At 51.2% G+C, this 19,642-nt stretch overlaps 6 protein-coding genes across 6 annotated transcripts; 5 read left to right on the top strand and 1 right to left on the bottom strand.

The window, feature by feature from the left end:
• Nucleotides 1–771: 771 nt before the first annotated feature.
• STEHIDRAFT_94603 (uncharacterized protein) lies at nucleotides 772–2,063 on the top strand (the record flags this gene model as incomplete). Its single annotated transcript, XM_007302500.1, has 7 exons — nucleotides 772–881; nucleotides 936–1,281; nucleotides 1,339–1,444; nucleotides 1,506–1,702; nucleotides 1,759–1,805; nucleotides 1,877–1,899; nucleotides 1,949–2,063. Exons 2-7 carry the CDS (start codon nucleotides 1,008–1,010, stop codon nucleotides 2,061–2,063), a joined length of 762 nt encoding a protein of 253 aa, XP_007302562.1. The 5' UTR covers nucleotides 772–881; nucleotides 936–1,007.
• Nucleotides 2,064–2,494: 431 nt separating this feature from the next.
• On the top strand, nucleotides 2,495–4,888 carry STEHIDRAFT_120083 (uncharacterized protein). The gene is made up of 8 exons (XM_007302501.1): nucleotides 2,495–2,955; nucleotides 3,011–3,032; nucleotides 3,087–3,512; nucleotides 3,575–3,914; nucleotides 3,982–4,033; nucleotides 4,094–4,213; nucleotides 4,491–4,593; nucleotides 4,651–4,888. Exons 1-6 carry the CDS (start codon nucleotides 2,847–2,849, stop codon nucleotides 4,192–4,194), a joined length of 1,050 nt encoding a protein of 349 aa, XP_007302563.1. The 5' UTR covers nucleotides 2,495–2,846; the 3' UTR covers nucleotides 4,195–4,213; nucleotides 4,491–4,593; nucleotides 4,651–4,888.
• A 2,638-nt stretch (nucleotides 4,889–7,526) lies between these two features.
• STEHIDRAFT_155175 (uncharacterized protein) lies at nucleotides 7,527–8,540 on the top strand (the record flags this gene model as incomplete). Its single annotated transcript, XM_007302502.1, has 3 exons — nucleotides 7,527–8,107; nucleotides 8,201–8,264; nucleotides 8,343–8,540. 3 exons carry the CDS (start codon nucleotides 7,527–7,529, stop codon nucleotides 8,538–8,540), a joined length of 843 nt encoding a protein of 280 aa, XP_007302564.1.
• A 541-nt stretch (nucleotides 8,541–9,081) lies between these two features.
• STEHIDRAFT_120084 (14-3-3 protein) lies at nucleotides 9,082–11,017 on the top strand. The gene is made up of 4 exons (XM_007302503.1): nucleotides 9,082–9,603; nucleotides 9,682–9,769; nucleotides 9,857–10,184; nucleotides 10,264–11,017. Exons 1-4 carry the CDS (start codon nucleotides 9,583–9,585, stop codon nucleotides 10,697–10,699), a joined length of 873 nt encoding a protein of 290 aa, XP_007302565.1. The 5' UTR covers nucleotides 9,082–9,582; the 3' UTR covers nucleotides 10,700–11,017.
• A 552-nt stretch (nucleotides 11,018–11,569) lies between these two features.
• Nucleotides 11,570–15,288, bottom strand: STEHIDRAFT_120086 (PLP-dependent transferase). The gene is made up of 8 exons (XM_007302504.1): nucleotides 14,764–15,288; nucleotides 13,332–13,957; nucleotides 13,183–13,234; nucleotides 12,925–13,072; nucleotides 12,624–12,841; nucleotides 12,288–12,523; nucleotides 12,026–12,220; nucleotides 11,570–11,935 (listed from the first exon to the last, which is right to left on the bottom strand). The coding sequence occupies exons 1-8, from the start codon at nucleotides 14,924–14,926 to the stop codon at nucleotides 11,870–11,872; spliced, it is 1,704 nt and encodes a 567-aa protein (XP_007302566.1). The 5' UTR covers nucleotides 14,927–15,288; the 3' UTR covers nucleotides 11,570–11,869.
• A 2,439-nt stretch (nucleotides 15,289–17,727) lies between these two features.
• STEHIDRAFT_55076 (aromatic compound dioxygenase) lies at nucleotides 17,728–19,223 on the top strand (the record flags this gene model as incomplete). Its single annotated transcript, XM_007302307.1, has 6 exons — nucleotides 17,728–17,982; nucleotides 18,150–18,317; nucleotides 18,445–18,579; nucleotides 18,694–18,794; nucleotides 18,871–19,012; nucleotides 19,119–19,223. The coding sequence occupies 6 exons, from the start codon at nucleotides 17,728–17,730 to the stop codon at nucleotides 19,221–19,223; spliced, it is 906 nt and encodes a 301-aa protein (XP_007302369.1).
• Nucleotides 19,224–19,642: the final 419 nt, after the last annotated feature.

Here is a 19,642-nt window from a genome sequence, read left to right on the forward strand (position 1 = left end):
TTACTCAATGCTTTCAGGCGGGCCAACGCGGCGAAATGCTGCTATGCCACATTCTTACTTCGGCTTTCGTGGAGGTGCGTTACGCCACAATTGTTTCTCGGGGTAAGCGGCTCGATTGTGTACAGTCCTTAAACGATAGAATAGGAGGCTGTGTCTATATGTGCCAACTGGACTAGTACGAAGCACCTCGAGGTTGAAGATGTGTTCCGTACACCTCTCTTCACCAAGTCGCTTTCCATGGTCTCTACGAAGTATGGCAGCCCTGATCATGCAGCCTTTTCCGATATATTCTCGTAAGTGGTCTTCCATTTACACCCATTTTTTCCCTTACATTTGTTGAGTATAGTGAACTGCAATCACTCGGTGCTCGCGGCTCACTTGCAGTTTGCATTATCACTCGACCACCGGAGATCCTCGCCTGCACATGTATCACCCTGTCCAGGGAACGCACAGAGTACATCATATTCGACTCCCATCCTCGTCCCCAACACCCTGATGGCTCCGGGATCGTACTTTGCAAATCAGCTCATGCAGCCGCATCTCACCTGACACAGCTCCTCGCTGTCGACCGACGACTTCTGCAAGACCCATCGCTACAATGGCAAGCTCAACTGCTGTCACAGTATTCAGGTCATATATTCGTACAAAAGGGAGCAGCCCCTTTCTCCGAAGACAATTCAGCTCTCATCCAGACTGTGATTGAGTCCAGCTTGGAGCTGCTATCACTCAAAGCCGAGTTGGTCGACCTCAGGTTCCGGAATACGTCACTCACCAACGACACCGAGCGACTGGAGCGAGATATTGATGATCTGGAGACTAAGAACCGTGAAATAAAGCTGCAGCTGCGTGAAAGACGTGCTCCTCGCGAATATCCAGCCTTTGTGAGCATAGCCCACTATTCTATTGTCGAGTCGCTTCTAATAGTCCGATATTAGCATCCGGGACCGATCCTGCCGTCCACCGGGAAAGGCAAAGCCAGGGACGTTGATATATCTGATGACTCCGTCATGGCTCAAATTATGCAGGCAACGCTCAACGATGAGGATAGTCTACTGTCTGCTGAGCGTGTGAGGCTGTCAAGCATGGTCCCAGCTACTTTCGCCTGTGGCGTCTGTATGGACGATCTTGAAGAAGACTATGTTGCTCGTGTCGACAGTTGCAAACATTGTCTTTGCCGCGACTGTCTACGAGGCTACATTCGCTCGAAACTACAAGAGCACCGTTATCCTATTCTATGCCCTGTGTGCACGGCCGAAACGAACCGAAGTGACGCCGTCGGTGGTACGTGTGTTTGCTTCTGTCGAATCATTGCCTCTAGCTGAACTATCCGGTATGTAGTCGTGTCAGAGAATATTATTCGTGATATAGGAGTGTCAGACGAAGAGTATGCCGTGTTCGAAGAAATGCAAATGTCGAACTTCTCGATTATACTTCATTGTCGTCTGTGAGTATGTCATAGTGCTCACCGTCTTGTCACACCGTTCACGAGTTGTTCGCATTCACAGATGCAAGAATTCGGTTTTTGTCGACCGAGAAGAATATCAAGAGAGTCGTATACTCACATGCCCCCTACCAGGATGTCTTCATGCTTGGTGCAAAAACTGCCAACAGCAAATCGATATGGCCGGTCCTCCCCACTCGTGCGATGGTTCCTCGGAACTTGAGCATCTCATGCGCGAGCGTGGATGGAAGCACTGCCCAGGTGATGCTTCCTAACGATATTGTTCCATCATGTCCTCTCCTTACGCGCTTCTTTAGGCTGCCAGACGCCTATACAGAAAGCATCAGGATGTAACCATATGACGGTGAGCGTTTCTCGTCAACTATAACTGCTGTGTGTGTGTTCTTAAATTCACCGTGACCGCCGCTACCCCAGTGTTTATCTCCGGGATGTAATACGTACGTGCAATTTTTCACATTTCCGTTCATGTCTAATGAGTGACTGTAGACATTTCTGCTACGTTTGTGGTGGGATGATCGTTCAATCTGCTCTTCGAAGAGAGGTCGAGCGATCCGTTACAGAGCATTATCGACGATGCCAGTTGTTCGAAGTACCGAACTAGAACCAACTTTCTCGAGTGAATCAGGGATGTACTTGTTTGTGTATGCTGTATCCGTACATACGTCCGGATCGCGGGGTCTGGTGGCCAGGTAGTTTCTGTTAGTTATGTTTGGAAATGATAAGGTCTGTCATGATTCAGATGATAGCTATTGGCTTAACTACCAGAGAAAGCTTGAGGTCGGATTTCTTGAGTCTGATAATAGTGTGAAGAAGCTATGATGCAATCACGATGCTACTACTTACAACAGTACAACTTGCTACGAAATGTGGCACAACTTGGTGCCACCCGGTATGCTCCGTGCGAAATTTACACAAGATGACCGAACGACGCCGGTCAATGTGCGCAACGAGGCGCAACGTCGAGCACAAAGGTACGCGTTTCACATCATCTCCACGCCGGTTCTGCCCCACTGTACTTACACGCCCAGTTCTACTTCTCCGGGGTCATACACCGTATTCCGAGTCTGTCATTCTTGCTGGCATGACTAGAACTTGAATGTGCCACCACCGCTGTTTCTCTTACCTGTCCTATTTACAATAACGTCAACAATCTGTTTGGGACTCGTTTGCGAAACGAAGCAGCACAACGAGTGCTCGGCAGTTATACTTACGGGCTGCATGTCTGTTAGCTTATCATCGATCAGAAACCGTCTTAGACTTCACTCGACAACGACCGACGGTTACGATATCATATAACAGATACAAGGAGAGCGGGCATTCTCCAGAACACCACTACCTCCATCGACCGCTATCCTTGATAATGATTTCTTCGCTCTACAACACTATGGCTTCTGCGATCTCACAGAGTCACCCTATTGTTGTGACGAAGCTCTTGATCCATCCCGTGAAGAGCTGTCGTGGTATCTCGGTTGAGGAGGCTGAAATCATGGATAGTAAGTCCTCTTTGCTACTTAGTCCTATGTATCAACTCTAACTTCCTTCGCCCAGATGGTTTCAAGTATGACAGACAGTAAAGCTTTGTCTCAACTTATTTCATCACCGCATTCGCTCACGATGATCCTAGGTGGCTTATTGTGGACGAAAATCTTCGCTTCTGTACTGCCAGGGAACTCCCTCAGCTTGTACTTGTCAACACAGAGATCAAAGGTCCAGAACTACACATCACAGTGCCACCGCCTTCCTCCAGCCCTACGACTCCTCCGACCATTATCACGATACCACTGGAGCCATCTGTATCAGATCTGCAAGCGCTGCCGCTGCTCACGGAAGTGATTATTTGGGGCTCCCACATCGACGCGCACGCCGTCTCTCTAAAAGCGGACAAGGCCTTCAGCGATTTCCTTGGGAAACCTGTACGGCTTGTGAGGCTTGCCAGCGAGGATGAGGGAGGACGGATCCGGATTGGCTCGGACGAGATCATAGGGAAGGAGCGCTTGGATGTTGTATCGAAGTTACAGGACGTGTATCCATATACCATTGCTACTATGCAGTACGTGCAGAACTTTCTTCTTCGTCTACGCACATCCATATTTCCCGTCGGATTTGCTATAGGAGTTTGAACGCGGTCAAATCTTCGATCAATGCAAGCAAAAGCGTTAACCGGACGAAGTGGCCCTCGTCTCGAGTCGATGGGTTCGCAATCGAACGGTTTCGCCCTAACATCGTTGTCGACGGCCCAGATCTAGCGCCCTGGGAGGAAGATAGCTGGGAGCATGTAGCCTTTTGTCGGCAAGCTACGTCACCCACAGGCGAGCGTACAACAACCGAAGAGCAATTCTATGTTCCAGGTCGTATGCCTCGATGCTTACTGACCGGCGTGTGCCCTGAAACCGGTGAAGCCGACAAGGTCGTTCCCTACGGTGTGTTGTCGACGTACAGGCGGGTTGATCCGGTACGCGCCGCCACATCGAACTGTCTACCGTAATCTGTTCGTTCTCTGACTATAGGTCCTCCTCTAGGGGTTCTCCATCAAGCCATGCTTTGCGGTCTCGGCAGTTCCTATTTCACCAGGTCAGTTTCACTTTTTCCTGATCAAGAGTTGTCGCGATTCTGATTGTTTTCCTGTGCTAGGTGGCGTTCTCCGTGTTGGCGATACGCTGCGTGTTATTAGCACTCTAGATCCCGCGGAGCGTATCTTCGGTCTTGGTGGACAACGCGTCGAAGTCGTCTGATAAAAAGTGTATGTTCATGGTGTGTGTACAATTAAATCCTTTGATTTGTCTCTTCGCTCGCATCGATTATGCGTGTTGGCTACTGCGTGATTTCTCATGCCAGCCTGCGCGAATCTCCTCAATCCATACCTAGCGGGATATAACACTGTCAAAGATGATTGGTATGCGTATGGACAGCGCTCTGTTTCTTACTTTGAACGTTTTCATGATTGATGTTGATGAAACATCGGAACCACCGATCAGTTGCCCGCTGCCCACTTCAAGTCCAGGTATACAGACTCTAATTTGAGCGCAAGTCTTACACCATCTTTGCTGCCCACTCATCAGACCGAATGGTGATGATCATGATGTAGCTGAAACCCCGTCACTCCCGAGCCGTGGTAGTGAGGGTCTAAATCGGTGTGTAGCCTCTTCGCACTGGCTGGACTGATCTTACTGATTGAATCGTGTTTAAAGGGACTGGCGAATTGGCCTGGATTCCAGACGACGTACCCCACACCCTCCTCTCGCTCGGACGATCACTTTCATGACATTATGTCGGGCTACGAACACTCATCTCAGCCCTATGCTCAATACCAGCAAGGCCCCCCTTACGTTCAGGCAGCGCCTCCACCGCAAGGTTACCCTTATGCACAGGATATCGCGCCTCAGCAGAATGTCTACAGACAGGACCCTTACCTGCAACATCCATCCTCCTACGCGAACACTTCACAATATGCAGCGCAGCCGCCGCAGGCCCAAGGCCAATACCCTGACCCCCCTCAGACGCACCCAGCTTTTCAGTCTCCTACGCCTGCTGCCCCTACGAAGCGTGGTCCAGTCGTCTTCCTCTTTACGCACAACGAGACCATTCTGAACTGTCAAGTTGACGATCCCTTTGGCCGTACCCCCTTCACAATCACCACGGAGAAGAAGGTTACCTCGTTTAAGGCGTCAGATGGAAACCCGATTGCGCGTATAGAGTGGGATCATAGCAGTCCGGTTATGATGTATAAGGGAGAGAAGGTCAAGTGTAGGGAATGGCTTCGTGTCATCCACGACAAGGCGAGGGGGATCCAGTACGTCTTTCAAAGCATTGCGAACTGCACTCTTCGACGGTTTGCTGACACGCTTCTGTGTTTAGGGGTAGAGCGTTTGCGCATCAAGGCAAGGAATACGTTGCAACTGTCCCTGAGAAGAAAACTGTGGCCGTACGCGTTCCGTCCGTCTGTACTTGTTGCCTCTACTGACCATCGATGTCGCTTGCTACATAGTGGATCGCCGTTGATCGGCCTGACTACCCTGTAGCTGTCTTGCGCGCCTTTGGTGATGATGCCGGACTCGAGGTCTTCCCAGACGTTTTTCACGTTCCAGGGCTTCTTGAGGACCTCTTGCTCGCCACAGTGATGATATGCAGTAAGAAGTCATTAGGGGATGACAACTCGATCCACTGGGGGTCGACTCTCTTCCGCGATGTTCTTCTCAGTGCTGTCGCGGGCTAGGAGCACTGCTCGTATGTGTACATATGTGTGTACAAGATTTTCGATTGTTCATTGGGATTCCACGGGTCTGGACTCGTGTTCCTATCCAATTCACACATGAGTAGAACGCTGTTCATTCGGTTGCGCTTACAGCCGCGCGTTCTCACCTCTCTCCTCACCATCATGTCTACGTGATACGATGCAGCACTCGAACATCGTCGGCATCTGGGACTCATCACGCGGATATGGTCAAGAGGAGCCAGAACGGCATGAAGCCGCTCTTGCAGTCGTAGGCCAACCTCCATGTGAGTACATGTGGCCACTGAAGACCCTGGCAGTTCGCTTCCGTCGTCTTCCCCGTGCCTCGTGCTCCAGGTCCGCTTCCGTGAATCCGCTGACGATCTGTCCTTTATCTCCGTTGCTCCTTGTTCCTATTGAGCCACCCGAGCCTTGGAGGCTGTAGAGAAAGCACCTGGACCATTTAGCTTCGTATTGCGAGACACAGGTGCCTTCTGAACCTTAACACTGGGTAGTCACGCGGTTTCCAGACACTGGAGGCAAAGTTCGATAAGTCTCACGGATATATTTTGAACATAGGTAGAATTTACTCGTAAAGTAATCTGCATGGGCCTCACGAATAGAGCCCGATGATTTTCAGAATAGAGTTCCTGATAAATTCAAACAAGGATTGAACAGGAAAAATATGAATATCGTGATCAGAGTCACGCAGAACTTACTGCAGCTCGTAATCCCAAAATACTCTCCCTAAAGGCACGGAATCTATAGCGGAATATATTTCCCCGCCAACTTTGGCGGGGAAATATATTCCCCAGTGGATGCCGAGCTTATCGGCTGGATATTTTGAGGTTATCGTCCAAAATAAATTCTGCGTAGTGCTGATTGCCATATCTTTAATTCCGCTGTATACCTTTGTTTGGATTTATCAATGACTTTATCGCCAAAATAGTCCTCATTTCGGCAGTGCATGGATGTAAAATATTTTGCAAGTTCTTTCCGTGTACCTTCAAAATATATTCTTCAGACATATCGAACTTTGCCTCCAGTGAGAAGCTCTAGGTGTTTGCCTTGCTCCATTCTGCTCATCAGGAGAAGGTCCTGCGTGACGAATGGCGAGAACCGGAGTTCGCTACACGGCATACATCATCGATCTACCCTCATACACGGAAATAGGAGGGATGCCAGAGAATGCTTATGACGCGGCAATCATCGACGAGTACCTTCAATCCCTTGTACAACCTTTTATTCAAAATACACTCCTATCAAACACAAAATAGCGAGTCTAGGTGGGTCAAAGCGCAATTTAATGTGGCACAGCCGGTCAATTTCCGGCGACTCACAAAAGGTCTTCGACCCTCATTCAAAGCTGTTCAGGCACAACAACAACGCCGGCTATCCCTGTATCATCATTCTGCGCGGGATGTATCCTGGCGCCTCGCTTGACGCCGCGGAGCACGCGCCGACATGAGGTTCAAGCCGCTTGCAGGACGTCGTTATTTCCCAACGGCAGACGAACTCATACGAGATGAGTGGCCTCAAATAAGGCAGTTCCGGTTAGCAAGCATACAGTGACGGGCCCTTACCGTCCGGCTTTCTCAACGCCGCGCTTCGCGATTGTTCTTTCAACGCAATGGAAACGTAAATGCGCGAATTGCCTTTACTGATCTCATCGTTTGCTCCTTCGCTCTGGCACGTTCTCGGACGCTGATCCACTGATAATCTTTCTGCAGGCAACCACAACACAAAACAGGGTGGTAGTCTGGGACCACCTCCGAGTTGTCGTTCACCAACACATTTAAAGCGGCTGCTTCTGTGCGTTCGACCTGTCAATCACACCCCGTCATCCTTGTCACCATGTCAGGCTACGGAGAACAGGGCGATGGCCAGTGGTCGACCCAATACCCGCCCGTCGTCCCGTCTACGCAACACACCACTTCTCAGCACCATCACATGCCGCCCCCTCCTCTCTACCCGCAGCACCAGACGCAAAATCCGTATCCTCCAAGCTCTTCTCATTCTCAGTACCAGGATATATACCCACCATTCACGACCTATCCCTCGCACCCTCCATCGCCACCTCACTTTCCTGGCCACCAAGCCGCCAGTGCATACTCGCATGCCGTTACTACGTCCGCGCCACAGGCATACTCCCAACTTCACCCGTCGCAGTCCATCTCATCTTCGCACTCTCTAGAGCGACGCTCGATCACATTCAGGTTCTCTACGAGCAATGCTGCCATCTACAACTCCCGGATATACGACTCGTACGGCAAGTCGCCATTCGACGTTACGTCGAGAGGACAGAAGACGACTTTTCAGTCGTCGGATGGGAGACCTATCGCGGTAATCCATTGGGATTATGCGCACCCGATCATGGTATATAGGGGCTCTAAGTTCAAGTGTATGGACTGGTTTCCTTACAACAAAGACAAACAGTGCGTGTTTTGGCATTTTCTCTTGCTCTTGCTGCGCTGGCCTTCCCCTGTCCTTCCATCGCTACCGTTTTGTGGCGCTAAACAATACCACAGGTCTCGGACAATAACCCACGCGGGAAAGCAATACTACACGACCGACCGGGACTCGACAGTCTACGTGCGTCCATCTCTGTCCATCAGCTTGTCACCCTCAATCTTTTCTGAACCTTCTCTCCATTCGTTTCACATGCATCAGTTCATGCCTCTCGACAAGCCCGGACATGTCATTGCTATCTGGCGTGACCCGAACGATATCTCGGAGCTCGAGGTCTATGAAGACGCGCTCGATGTCCCCGGCCTTCACGAAGTGTTCCTGCTCGCCACTCTGCTACTCGCCCAATCGCACCCTATCGGAGATTATAACCCTGCTCGGAAAAGTGAAGAACACATGTAGGACTGCGCTCGGACGCGTATGTTGTTGCTCTATGGAGTGGTCCATGTGCGTCTACTCACAACAGGACCTTCATTTTTGATACCCTCGTGGTCCCTTGCGCCTTGTTCGTTGTCTGTTTCATGTACGCTTCAAAGATACTTTTGACGCTGGTAGAGGATGTGTTGCAGTGAAAATTTACCGTTGTCGATGCTACTTCTGATATAACCTTGAATATGAGCTTCTCTACGATTTGCTATCACATTTGGCGCCAGGAGGATAATGGAAGAGTAGGTTCTGAGAAAGTTCAACCACGGCGCCACCGCCACACGGAAACAATTTAAACGACGTCGTTTGCTTCCGAGATTCCGAGATACAGTTATTCCGGTCCGACGGCGCGACCTCTTTAAAGTGACAACGGCAACGATGCCCAACGAGGCTCAACGACGGCGACGACTCGGTTACATGCACAGCCTACAGTCAAAATCTGCGACCACTGCTGGCTCATGCTTTTCGAAACTATTCCCGAATGGATAAGTAGGGCTGGACGGGTACCCACGTTTTTGCGATCTCTGTCCATTTTCCCTTGAGCAATTTCAAAGCAATTTCAAAGTATGAAACCTTGTATCCCGGCGGTGAGCAGATACTCGATTTTCAGGGATCTTGGGGCCTCTCTGCGTACGGTGGTCATTCATATATTCGTACCCTACTTGTCGATGGGATGTGCAAGCTTTGCAATACCCTGGGCATGAACGAGTCGATTAACCCTTTTCAATCAACAGCATACACAAGACCCAAGGGTATAGGGCGTACGCTTGGGCAAAGGGCAAAACGTTCCTCGAGGCTAATGCTCGCCCAATGACCACCATCTCCACACGCCATGCTTTACGACATTCAAAAGGCGCCTGGGGCGTTCTGCTGGTCTCGTTCTATCTGTCGACCTCTTCGTCGCCTACTTGCAGCTTGAGTGTGCGTCTGGTCGTGTTGCTTGTGTACTTTCGCTTCACGACACCTCGGGTCCCTGTTCGTCGTTCGTGGTCATCTCAGCTTTCCTCTCAGCCGCACCATGCGTTCAAAACCGGCCCCAGTACGTTATTTGCTTGTCAATTCTCCGCGGTGGTCGATATCGATGCTGATACTGCTGCCTCCATGGGCGTAACTCCAGATTGCTCCTAACAAGACTACGAAAAGGCCTTCACGCGATGAGAACCTTTTCCTCGCTAAGCTGGCAGAGGAGACGGAGCGTTGGGAAGGTCGGCATACCGCATATTCAATACGCTTCCGACTCTACAGCCAACTTTCCCATAGTATTGACACTTCTGACCTCTTTACTGCGATAGACGTCGTCATGTTCCTCAAACGCATCATCACATACTCAACCCTCATGGCCACCTCGAACACGAGCCCCATTCTCTCCATCGAAGAACGTAACCTCTTGTCTATAGCGTACAAGAACCTCACCGGCTCCCTCCGCAACAGCCTACGTCTGATCGAGACTGTGGAGAAAAGTGAGGGCGTATCGAAGCATCATCTGGCCTTGCTGCAGAGGCAGAAGAATAAAATCGAGAAGGAGCTAGCGGCGAAGTGCAAAGACTTACTGGAAAATGTCCTGGAGAAGCTGGTTCCGGCGGCCGGGAAGGGCGAGGAGAGGGTGTTCTATTTCAAGATGTGCGTCCCGTCACCTCCATGCCCGTCTTTGTCCGCTCATATACTCACTCAATGCTCTCGTATGTCATTCGCTTCTTAGGCAAGGCGACTATTATCGCTACCTCTCTGAATTCGCAAAACGCAACAACGTCCTCCGAGAACACTATGCGTCCCTCTCCCTCACATCATACACGGCCTCCTACAAACACGCGCTCCACACCCTCGAAGCATGGCATCCAACACGTCTCGGCCTCGCGCTGAATTTTGCGGTATATTTCAGGGATGTCAAGTCGGATCCGGAGCGGGCATGTCATCTGGCGAAGTTCGCATTCGACGAGGCAGTTGCGGGCATGTTGGCGAATCGGGTAGGGGCCCCCCCAGTGCCTGGAGATGGGGCAGGCAAAGCGTGCGAGGAAGATGGTGCGTTATCAGAGAAGACATTTAGGGATTGTGTGGTTATTTTGTCGTTGTTGAAAGACGATATGTTGCTCTGGGCGGCAGAGATGGGTATGCCGATGTACGTTGAGGGGCAATGAGCGCTCGCAGATTGTCACGGTGACTCTATTCGGGTTCACACTCTGCCTCGACACGTCCAGGTGGTGGCACTGGACGGGTGGAGGCTCGGCGCCAGGCTGTTGAATCATTGTCGGTGGTTCGTTCAGGACGATGAGTTTCTTTCATAACATCATTCTTCTCTTCTTCGTCACGGCTCCGTTCTCTCCGTTCTTTCTCCTTTGGGTCCATTGTACACTGCTTCCGGCATGTTTCCATTCCATTCTAACTGCTTCATCTCATCTTTCATCCCGCATGGTGTATTCGTTTCCCCCCTCATTTTTTTGCATGAACCCTTTGACCTTTCATCGGCATCGCATCGTTCGTACACTTACTTGTACTACCACGCTTAGTTTCGCGTCCTTGCATTGTTCACCTGCTGTTCACTTTTTTTTTTGTATATATATTGCATGCATACGCTCCGTTGTTCGTCGTTCGAAGTACTTAGCCGTATACTTACGCAGGTCATAATCGTTTCTTCTCGGTTTGCCCATATCGGGTGATACGTGTGGCACCGATGTGGCCCACAGACTCAGTCCGTTCTAGGAAGCGAAAGGGCCATTATTTCTGAGCGACGGTCACCATCCAAAAGCGAAACTTAGATCTAGCATGAAACCACTGTAATATACATATTCCCATCGACCGCGATGTCCTCCCCGCCCCATCCCGCTGCGACCGGCGGTACTTTATCGCCACCACAACCACGGACTGGAAACCTCTGCCTGTCCGCATCGGGAAGAATCGACTGAAAACAAACCAAAAAGAAAACAAAAAGTAGATGAAGCTATATAGCATGTGTTAATCCGTAAAACGTCAGGTTCATTGTAATCGTGGTAAAAGAGAGAAAGGCGCAGAGGAGTAGAAGTGTAGAGATGTAGGTGTGTAGGGTGTGGGGTGTGGGGTGTGGGGTGTAGTCTGTGTAGCAGTGCCACGATGTAAACTTCGTTAAATAAGTGATCCAGGCGAAAAAGAGGTAGTTATAACCCAGGTCCGCCCTCCGATCTACCACGTACGTTAACAACCGAATCGGTGAGGCTAAGGGACGGATCAAGTATCTGCGTCTGTCCAAGAGGTTCAGACGGGCTGGCAGACGGCGAGGAGACTTCGACTTGGAAAAGGAGGGTGTTATTGTTCGGAGGGCATCAAGCCCCAATCTAGAGCCCGTGGAACGCCTTCATCGTCTCCGCGAAGATCTTCAGGCCCTTCTTCATCTCCTCAGGCTACAAACAAACCCGTATCAGCATTTCTTCCGTTAAATTCACCCACACAGAATTGTCCACGAAGAGGTCGAAAAATGGAAGATGACTCACGCCCGCATTGGAGAAGCTCATCCTCATATGTCCCTCCTCATTCGGGTCCTTCGGCATATCTGCCGTGTCTGCCGCGAAGAACCAGCCTGGCGCAGCGAGGACACCCGCCTGTGCGAGTTTCGTCCACAGCTTAATCTCTGTGGTCTCCAGATCGCCGGGGGCAGGTTTGGGGATGGCGTCAAAGTGAAGCTTGACCTATATCAGAAGGACGTGCAGAGAGTCAATAAATCATACGGAAGAGAGGGAAGTAGATAGCACATACCCAGACGAACATCCCGCTGCTCGGCGCCACGAAGCTCAACAGCCTCGTCCTCTGCACCTTCTCGCTCATCATGACGCTTCCGAACATGGAAGTCTTGGGTTTAGCGTATGCGGTGTAGACGGTGCATCCCGACCAGGCGCCCATGGACGACGTCCCGATGGATGTAGAGAGGTCGAATTCTTCGCTGAGAATGTCGAGGAAGAGGTCCCGGCGGAGTGTGTATTGCATCTTCAATCCTATAGGTGTTCGCACCACGCAACAGCAATGAAAGCAAGAGTCAGCGGACGATCACCCAGGTGTAATACGTCGGAGACTGAGAGGAAAGGAAGAACGAACCTCTCAACCACCGAATGAACCCTTCGTACTTCCAGTTCAACAACAACTTCGTGATCAAGCTCTGACCCACGCCGCACGGCGATTGCGTGCTTGTCTCGCCCTGTCTCTCGAGTCTCTCCGCAAACATTGGGTTACAAGTGAACCAACCGAGACGGGAGCCGGGTGCGATCGTCTTGGAGAAGGTGTCGAGACGAATGACGCGGCCTTGGGTGTCGACCCTGAGAGGTAGAGAAGACAATGACACAGGTGAGCGATGGACGAAAAATTGATATAGCACGTAAGAATAGGAGAAAATACTGACCTCAAGTAACTAGGACTCAATGCCGCCAAGAAATGAGCATCATCCTGGTCCGCATCGGAGTGTCCAGCCTGATGCTTTCGGAGCGATTTGGGGACGTACTCTCCGAGCTGGAGGAAAAAGTAGGGGTCATCCTCGCAGATGATGATATCTATGTTTTGCGAGAGGAACGACCCGGTGAGTAAAAGGGGACATCGTGAACGAAGACGTTGAATATACGGAACGTGTAGGATAAGAGAAAGGGGTAGGATATGGACTTACCGTGCTCGCAGCAGACATCATAGATCTCCTTCTTCCTCTGGAGGCCCATAGTCTATGGGAAAAGCCACCAGTCAGCTACACTGCCCTTTTTATCCACAACCACATTCCATCGCATAGGATGCAAACATCCAGAAAGAAAGAGCACTCACAGCACCACTAGGATTCTGCCCAACCGGAACCGTATACATCACCCTCGGCTTCTTCCCATCCTTCTCCATATCCCATCCGTCCAAAATCGCCTTCAAACTCTCCACACTCATCCCCTCACTATCCATCCCAACCGGCACGACTCCTATCCCAAACGGCTTCGCACTCGCAAGCGCACTCGGATAAGTCCACTCCTCCGCCAAAATCTTGTCCCCATCCTTCCACTCGCCCCTATTCGGGTTCAAAAGGGTGGCGACGACGCGGCCCCAGCCGTCGGTGTTGCCCGTGTGCACGAGGGTGGTGAAGTCGGAGTAGGCAGGCTTGTAGACGGATGCGGAGAAGTTCTGGACGAATTGTTGGAGGGGTACGAGGCCGGTCGCCGGGCCATATTGAAGGGCGACGGAGAGGTTAAGGCCGTGGTCGGAAGGTGAGGGTGCTTTCGGGATCGTTATCTTCTCAGTAGTTTCGGCGGAGCCAAAGAGGCGCCAGAACCAGTTGGTGGAGGGAGCGAGAAGGGAAGAAGCGTCGGATGAGGACGAATAGGAAGAGGCGTCAAGAGGGAAGGAGTCGGAGACGAGGGACTCGGAGGAGAGTGTGGAGAACGGGAAGTAGGCGGTGTTGGGGAGACCTGTATAACGAGAAAGGGTCGGTCAGTCATTACGCAGAATGGGTGGACATGACACGGCGAATATGCGAAGGTTGTGGTTCGGTCATCGGGTGCCATCGACCGGCCTTTGTAACAACTGAACATTGGGCCACGCAAAGGGCGTCATCGCACGCCACACGCGTTCTCAACTCGCCATAATTCACTGCAAGCTCGTGCAACGTCGTTACACTCATCATCATTGTTCACCATTGGGCGACATAATTGTCCGCCGGTCATTGGGACACCTCCCTCCAATACGTATCTTCTCTCCTGAGAGCTATCGAGCAATACTGCCTTCGAATTCCGAATACCAGCGCCAGCACGCCTCCTCAGCAACTCAAAGATAGGCATATCGACAAATCCGATAGAGGCAATCGAACCAACCGCACAAACAGGTAGGTCAGGATTCGAAACACGCCAACGACACGCCACCGACGCCGCAGGTGCTATGTACGCACTACGCACGGAACATCCGCCGGGAGCTTATCGTATACTATCGCGAGATGCATGAGTCTGTGAGTCATGAAATAGAACTCGGAGTGCACGGATATTCCTCTGGCGGGTTGTGGTGGTATGCGCTGAAGTAGAACAGCACCCGCAAGGGGCGGAAACGTCGTCTGGTCTCGAATTAGCGCGCACCTTCACAGGGACGCGTGCCACATTACCTTCCGAGCCTCGTCACCACCCAACACGTCGAGCTCTAGCATGACTCACACGTAGACAGCGCAAGCATCGTCTTAATCCGATGCGTATAGAAAGGCATGAAACGAGGCATAACGGAAGCTCACCTCCAGCGAATTGGATAGCATCTGGCTTGATGAACTTCTGCAGTCCCTTCAACGGACTGATCTGTCTCGCGTTGGCAAGATCAGAGAGGTGATGTGAGAGGTCGATGGCCTTGTTCATCGTCTGCTCTTCGTGCTGCAAGTACTGTTGTTTCTCGAGAGACATAATGGACTAGTAGATTGTATGGACGTTCTGGTCCTAGAGTCTAGTTTGGGGGAGTACTGAGAACGAGTGGAGATGAATGGAAACAAAGAGAAAAGGAAGTCGTCCAGCAAGCTGATACGACCGGAATTGAGCTGAGTGCGAATTCCAATCAAGCGCCGAGTGTGGTTGCCGCTGGGATTGGGAAAGAGTAGGCGGAGAGGCGTTGATAAGAGCACGAGAGAAGTGAGAACTGAAATTGGGTCCATCTTATCAATCCCCTCGAGGGCTGACTAATTCCAAATGGTAGCGGTGGATACTGGCCGAAGCTTTGCCGGTGGGGACGAAGATGGACGACATGTACAGTTGGGAGTGCGTGCAGAGCGCTGAGCAGATATGAGCGAAAGGAGGTCCATGGATGCCCATTACAGTGAGCGAGGGCGTTTGAACAAGGGCAGCGGTCGGCCGGGGAACAGGCGGGCCGAGCGCGACGTGTCAAGAGTCCTCAATAGTCTCGGAAGGATATGTTTTGCTATATCCTCGACCATGTACATTCTCAAGTCAGATATTTTTGGCCTATGATACCTACACGGAAGCAGCATACAAATAGCGACAGCTTGACCTTCTTTCCTACATACCGTTGCGAAACAAGCTTTCAACAAGACACGCAATGGTCTAACGCGAAAATCTGAGACCCCCGCGACTCACCAAGTCGTTTCTTCTGGTAGGAAGGTGTTAACTAGGGTTATAGGCCACGGAGGGGATGGATGCATATGGTGGAAGAGAAGGATGGTGTACGGTACATGGTGAGCTTTCTGGACTGGCCTTTTATACGCCCGACAACGTCGTTGATGGCATGGAAGATGCCATCTTGCGCAATCCTTGGAACCGCCCAACTATTTCTATCCAAAATTTGTATCAGTATGCATCCCTTGGCAAAAATTCAATCCTAATGCCGCTCGACTCTCTTGAAGCTCGACCATCAACATCGCTGGGTCATCTAGAGCTCGTCGCCTTGAATGTTTTCGACTCAGCTAGCGGCTTGGACGACGTCACGAGATATCCACGTTCTTCTTCTGCGCCTCGACGATCCCTTTACATCTGGCTTGGCTGGCAGTTTAGGCTGGACATTGCTGTTGAATCTCACGACCATGTTTTTTTCCGTGTTTACCCCAGAACATCCCATAACGCATAGGCCTCCTTACCGATCTCGGCTTGTCCCCAACTATTCTGTCCGGCCGTCACAAAAGCTTTTCAGCTAGCAAGCACCTGGCTTCAACTACAGACCATTTCGTTCAATTCGGTTTCGAGTTGAGAAGAAAACGGTATGACTATGACGCCTCTGGCCCTTCTCCTCCTAGTTCGCTGCACTCTCGCTCCCGGTCGGCGAGATCGTGTTCTTCCTCGGTATGGTTCAAAACTCGCTTGCAATCAACGTGTAAGAGTCACGGCTGATTGTGCTCGAAAGGGTTTTGAATTCGTCATGACATAGTACTTATCGTCAATGGCTGTTCCACTAAAGTGGTAGGGTAAACGTTCAAAACGCCTAAACTCCAACGCCAGCTCCGGTGCATATCACCTTCCAGAAGGTATCACACGTGTATCACAACTTTCTGCCCTCCGCACGCACAGGCTGCTCAAGTTTAATGGCCCTGGAGAAGACACTGACAATGAATTACCCGATCCCCGCCAGTAGCTGTGATCTTTTTTCTTCTTCCATCCTTGCTGAGTCTTGCTCACGTCAAGCAGTTTATCAACCCATTGTCAAACCCTCCCTCATCCAGCATCACCCATGCGAGCTTCCTTCCATCTACGTACGCTTTCCGTCATCGTTCTTCCCTACTCTCTTCCCGGACTCCATTCCAGGCTCAACTAGGCTCGTACTTTGTTAATGATGTGCGCTAGTTCTTCTCGTTCTTGAATAGCACCTCTGCAGGTTAATAGGTTCACGATGGCAATTTACAAAGACTGACATCTTCCTCCACCTCTCCCTGTGAATATTCTTCCTCTCTCGCCACACGAACCCACGGGCGTCGGCACGCCAGTACGACTCGTGAGATGAACGCCACGCTTCAACACAGAACGATCAACGCGCGGGGGTCCTTCGTGCCTCCTTTCCCCGCGCCGTCACTTCACTGTTCGCATCTTATTCTAGCAAGAATGATTCAGGCTAATAATATCAAGACGCCCCAATCCGGCCAGAAACGTTCTTGTGACTCCATTGATCGGGTCAGCTGGCCAGCTGGAGCGTAGTGTAATGTGCGTTCTGGCATAGGTTTGACCATTTCTCTCACCATGTATTGGTTCTCAGCCTGCCCAGACCTGACCTTCGCATCCGCTTGTGATTTATATAGAGAGGCTTTATAACATGAGTTCTTATTCCCAACTGTCTCGACTCCACTCGCCTCGCCCTCGTATCTCGCGTTCGCCCCCAGCACTGAGCCAGCTTTCACCGTTTATCTTCGCATCGTCGTTGGGACCTCTACTCTATTTCAAAACTACGTTCACTGAAGTGCCTGATTCGAGATGGCTAGCGAGCAGCAGATGAGGAACCCATTGTTGGTGGGCAGGGTGATTAGGAGTCAGTTGGAGAATGAGATTCCGCAGGATTTGCCGCTTGAGAAAGAGTTCAGGGAGGGCACGGATTATACGATTACGGACCAGTGCGTTGCTTATTTTTTTCATCTGGTGTAATGCGAGCGCTCATCGTGTGTACCGACGCATCAACACTTCCCGTCCACCGCATCACATCCTCTACCCAATTATCAACAATAATCTATCGACTCGCCGCGCCACACCCATACAATCTGCGCCACCCGCGACATATGCACAGTGTGAACTCCCTCCACCAAACCCTCACCTCCTCCCCTCGCAACCTCGAGATATTCACCTCCCTGGTGAACCATCTCCACGCCTTCGCCCGCGAGACCCAGCTCACGCATGCCGAGTGGGACAAAGCGATCAAGTTCTTGACGCGTACGGGGAAGGAGAGCACGGAGTTCAAGAACGAGTTTGTCTTATTGAGTGATTGTCTGGGGTTCAGTGTTCTGGTGGATGAGTTGGAGCATCCAAGGCCGGAGGTGCGTTTCTGACTCCAATACTTTTTTTTTGATTATGTCGTTCGAAGAGTCGCTGATGGACTGGTTTCTATTTCGTCTGGCGATCTTCTTGTGGCGCCTGCCTTTTGGGTGTCTCCATTCCCTTCCTCTGCCCTCTGCTCCCTTCCACCTCGTTGACGGTCGAGCAGGGATGCACCCTCTCTTGTGAACCCGGTCCCTTCTGGACGACCGATGCTCCTCTCGTCCCCTCTGGCTCCCTCCTCGCGAAACCCTCCACAGAAGGCGAACCGCTCTTCTTCTCTGCCACGGTCAAGAATACGAAGGGAGAGCCAATAGAGGGGGTCATCGCGGAGGTGGTACGTCCGACTCTTCTGACACTCATACGCCTCTATGCACCCCTAGCCTTTTCGTTGCTGATCTGATCCGGATTGGTGTGCTATGATGTGTTGTGGCGTTGTTCACATTCGGTCTTCTTGTGTGCAGTGGCAAGCAGACGGGGAAGGCGCCTACGACGTTCAAGATCCTAACCGGGACGGCGCGGACGATAGGGGAAGAATCATAGCTCAAAAGGATGGATATTTCTGTTACAAGGCGGTTCTGCCGACTGCATATCCCATCGTACGTTTGCATTCTCCCTCCTCACACCAAACGACTCCTCTCCGTAGCCCCTGAAAGTCATAGTTCTGTTTGGTGTGGCGATCTGAACGATACTCACATGCAATTACCATACAGCCGGGCGATGGTCCTACCGGCGATTTGTTGCGCGCGTTGGGCAGACATCCGCATAGGGCTTCGCACTTACATTTCACAATCACCGCTCCGGGATATGATTCGTACGTCTCTTACTCTTTCCATGTTGCAGAGACTACTTCCTCTTCGAGCACTGACGTGTCCGTAACATACGAACAGCTTAACAACAGCACTCTACCCCTCCCATTCCCCCTTCCTCGGCACGGACCCCGTTTTCGCGACTAAGAAATCCTTGATATGTGATCTGAGCGAGGAGCGAGATGCGAAGAAGTGGGCAGAGCTGGGATGGGAAGCCGGAGAAGTGGGTAGGAGGTGCAAGGAGGCCCAGGCTCAATCTTCGGTGAGTAGTCATGCTCGTTGTAGACGATCCGAATGAATATGTTGCGCCTACTGATGTTGGTGGATAGGAAAAGGTGCAGGAGAGGGTGTGGAAGTGGAACTATGGGTTCGTATTGGCGAGTGAGGAGGAGGTCAAAGAGTTGAAGGCCAAGCAGGCGAAGGCGAAGAATTAGGTTGATGCTTGCTTGGAGCAGGCAGGGGCGGGAGTCGTTGGCAAAGGTGTCTGGACTGTCTTCATGCTGAGGCTTTCGCTTTCGGATTCAACATTGTATTCATACTCACTGTAGTACGGATAAGACGTACCGTGGTGCTACTCAACTAGCTGTAACTACTCGACTTGACATGTGTATACCTGCAGATATATCACCGTGGTTTTCATACTGGATCATGATTCGATCATACAAGTACGACTCGCTTCGGACACCTGTGTGGCGGTGGCACCACCACCAAACCTCCTAACAACGGACGTGGCCACCAACGACCACACGCGCGCCTTGCACATCACAGATGGAAGTAATTCCAGCACCCCTCACACGAGTCCTCGAACCAGCTCGAACCTCGAGAAATAAATCTGGTTTTGAATTTGGCAGGC

The sequence above is a fragment of the Stereum hirsutum genome (assembly GCF_000264905.1).
Source record: "Stereum hirsutum FP-91666 SS1 unplaced genomic scaffold STEHIscaffold_5, whole genome shotgun sequence".
In the NCBI taxonomy this organism is placed as follows: domain Eukaryota; kingdom Fungi; phylum Basidiomycota; class Agaricomycetes; order Russulales; family Stereaceae; genus Stereum; species Stereum hirsutum.

What these genes read in the sequence shown, in the direction of transcription:
- STEHIDRAFT_120083 (XM_007302501.1), top strand. Translation starts at nt 2,847, where the DNA reads ATGGCTTCTGCGATCTCACAGAGTCACCCTATTGTTGTGACGAAGCTC. An exon ending in CGTACAGGCGGGTTGATCCG is followed by an intron (nt 3,915 to 3,981) that starts GTACGCGCCGCC and finishes GTCCTCCTCTAG; the next exon opens with GGGTTCTCCATCAAGCCATG. An exon ending in GGCAGTTCCTATTTCACCAG is followed by an intron (nt 4,034 to 4,093) that starts GTCAGTTTCACT and finishes TTCCTGTGCTAG; the next exon opens with GTGGCGTTCTCCGTGTTGGC.
- STEHIDRAFT_120086 (XM_007302504.1), bottom strand. Translation starts at nt 14,926, where the DNA reads ATGTCTCTCGAGAAACAACAGTACTTGCAGCACGAAGAGCAGACGATG. An exon ending in TGCTATCCAATTCGCTGGAG is followed by an intron (nt 13,958 to 14,763) that starts GTGAGCTTCCGT and finishes CTCGTTATACAG; the next exon opens with GTCTCCCCAACACCGCCTAC. An exon ending in TTGAGTCCTAGTTACTTGAG is followed by an intron (nt 12,842 to 12,924) that starts GTCAGTATTTTC and finishes TCTACCTCTCAG; the next exon opens with GGTCGACACCCAAGGCCGCG.
- STEHIDRAFT_120084 (XM_007302503.1), top strand. Translation starts at nt 9,583, where the DNA reads ATGCGTTCAAAACCGGCCCCA. An exon ending in TGCGTTCAAAACCGGCCCCA is followed by an intron (nt 9,604 to 9,681) that starts GTACGTTATTTG and finishes GCGTAACTCCAG; the next exon opens with ATTGCTCCTAACAAGACTAC. An exon ending in AGGGTGTTCTATTTCAAGAT is followed by an intron (nt 10,185 to 10,263) that starts GTGCGTCCCGTC and finishes TTCGCTTCTTAG; the next exon opens with GCAAGGCGACTATTATCGCT.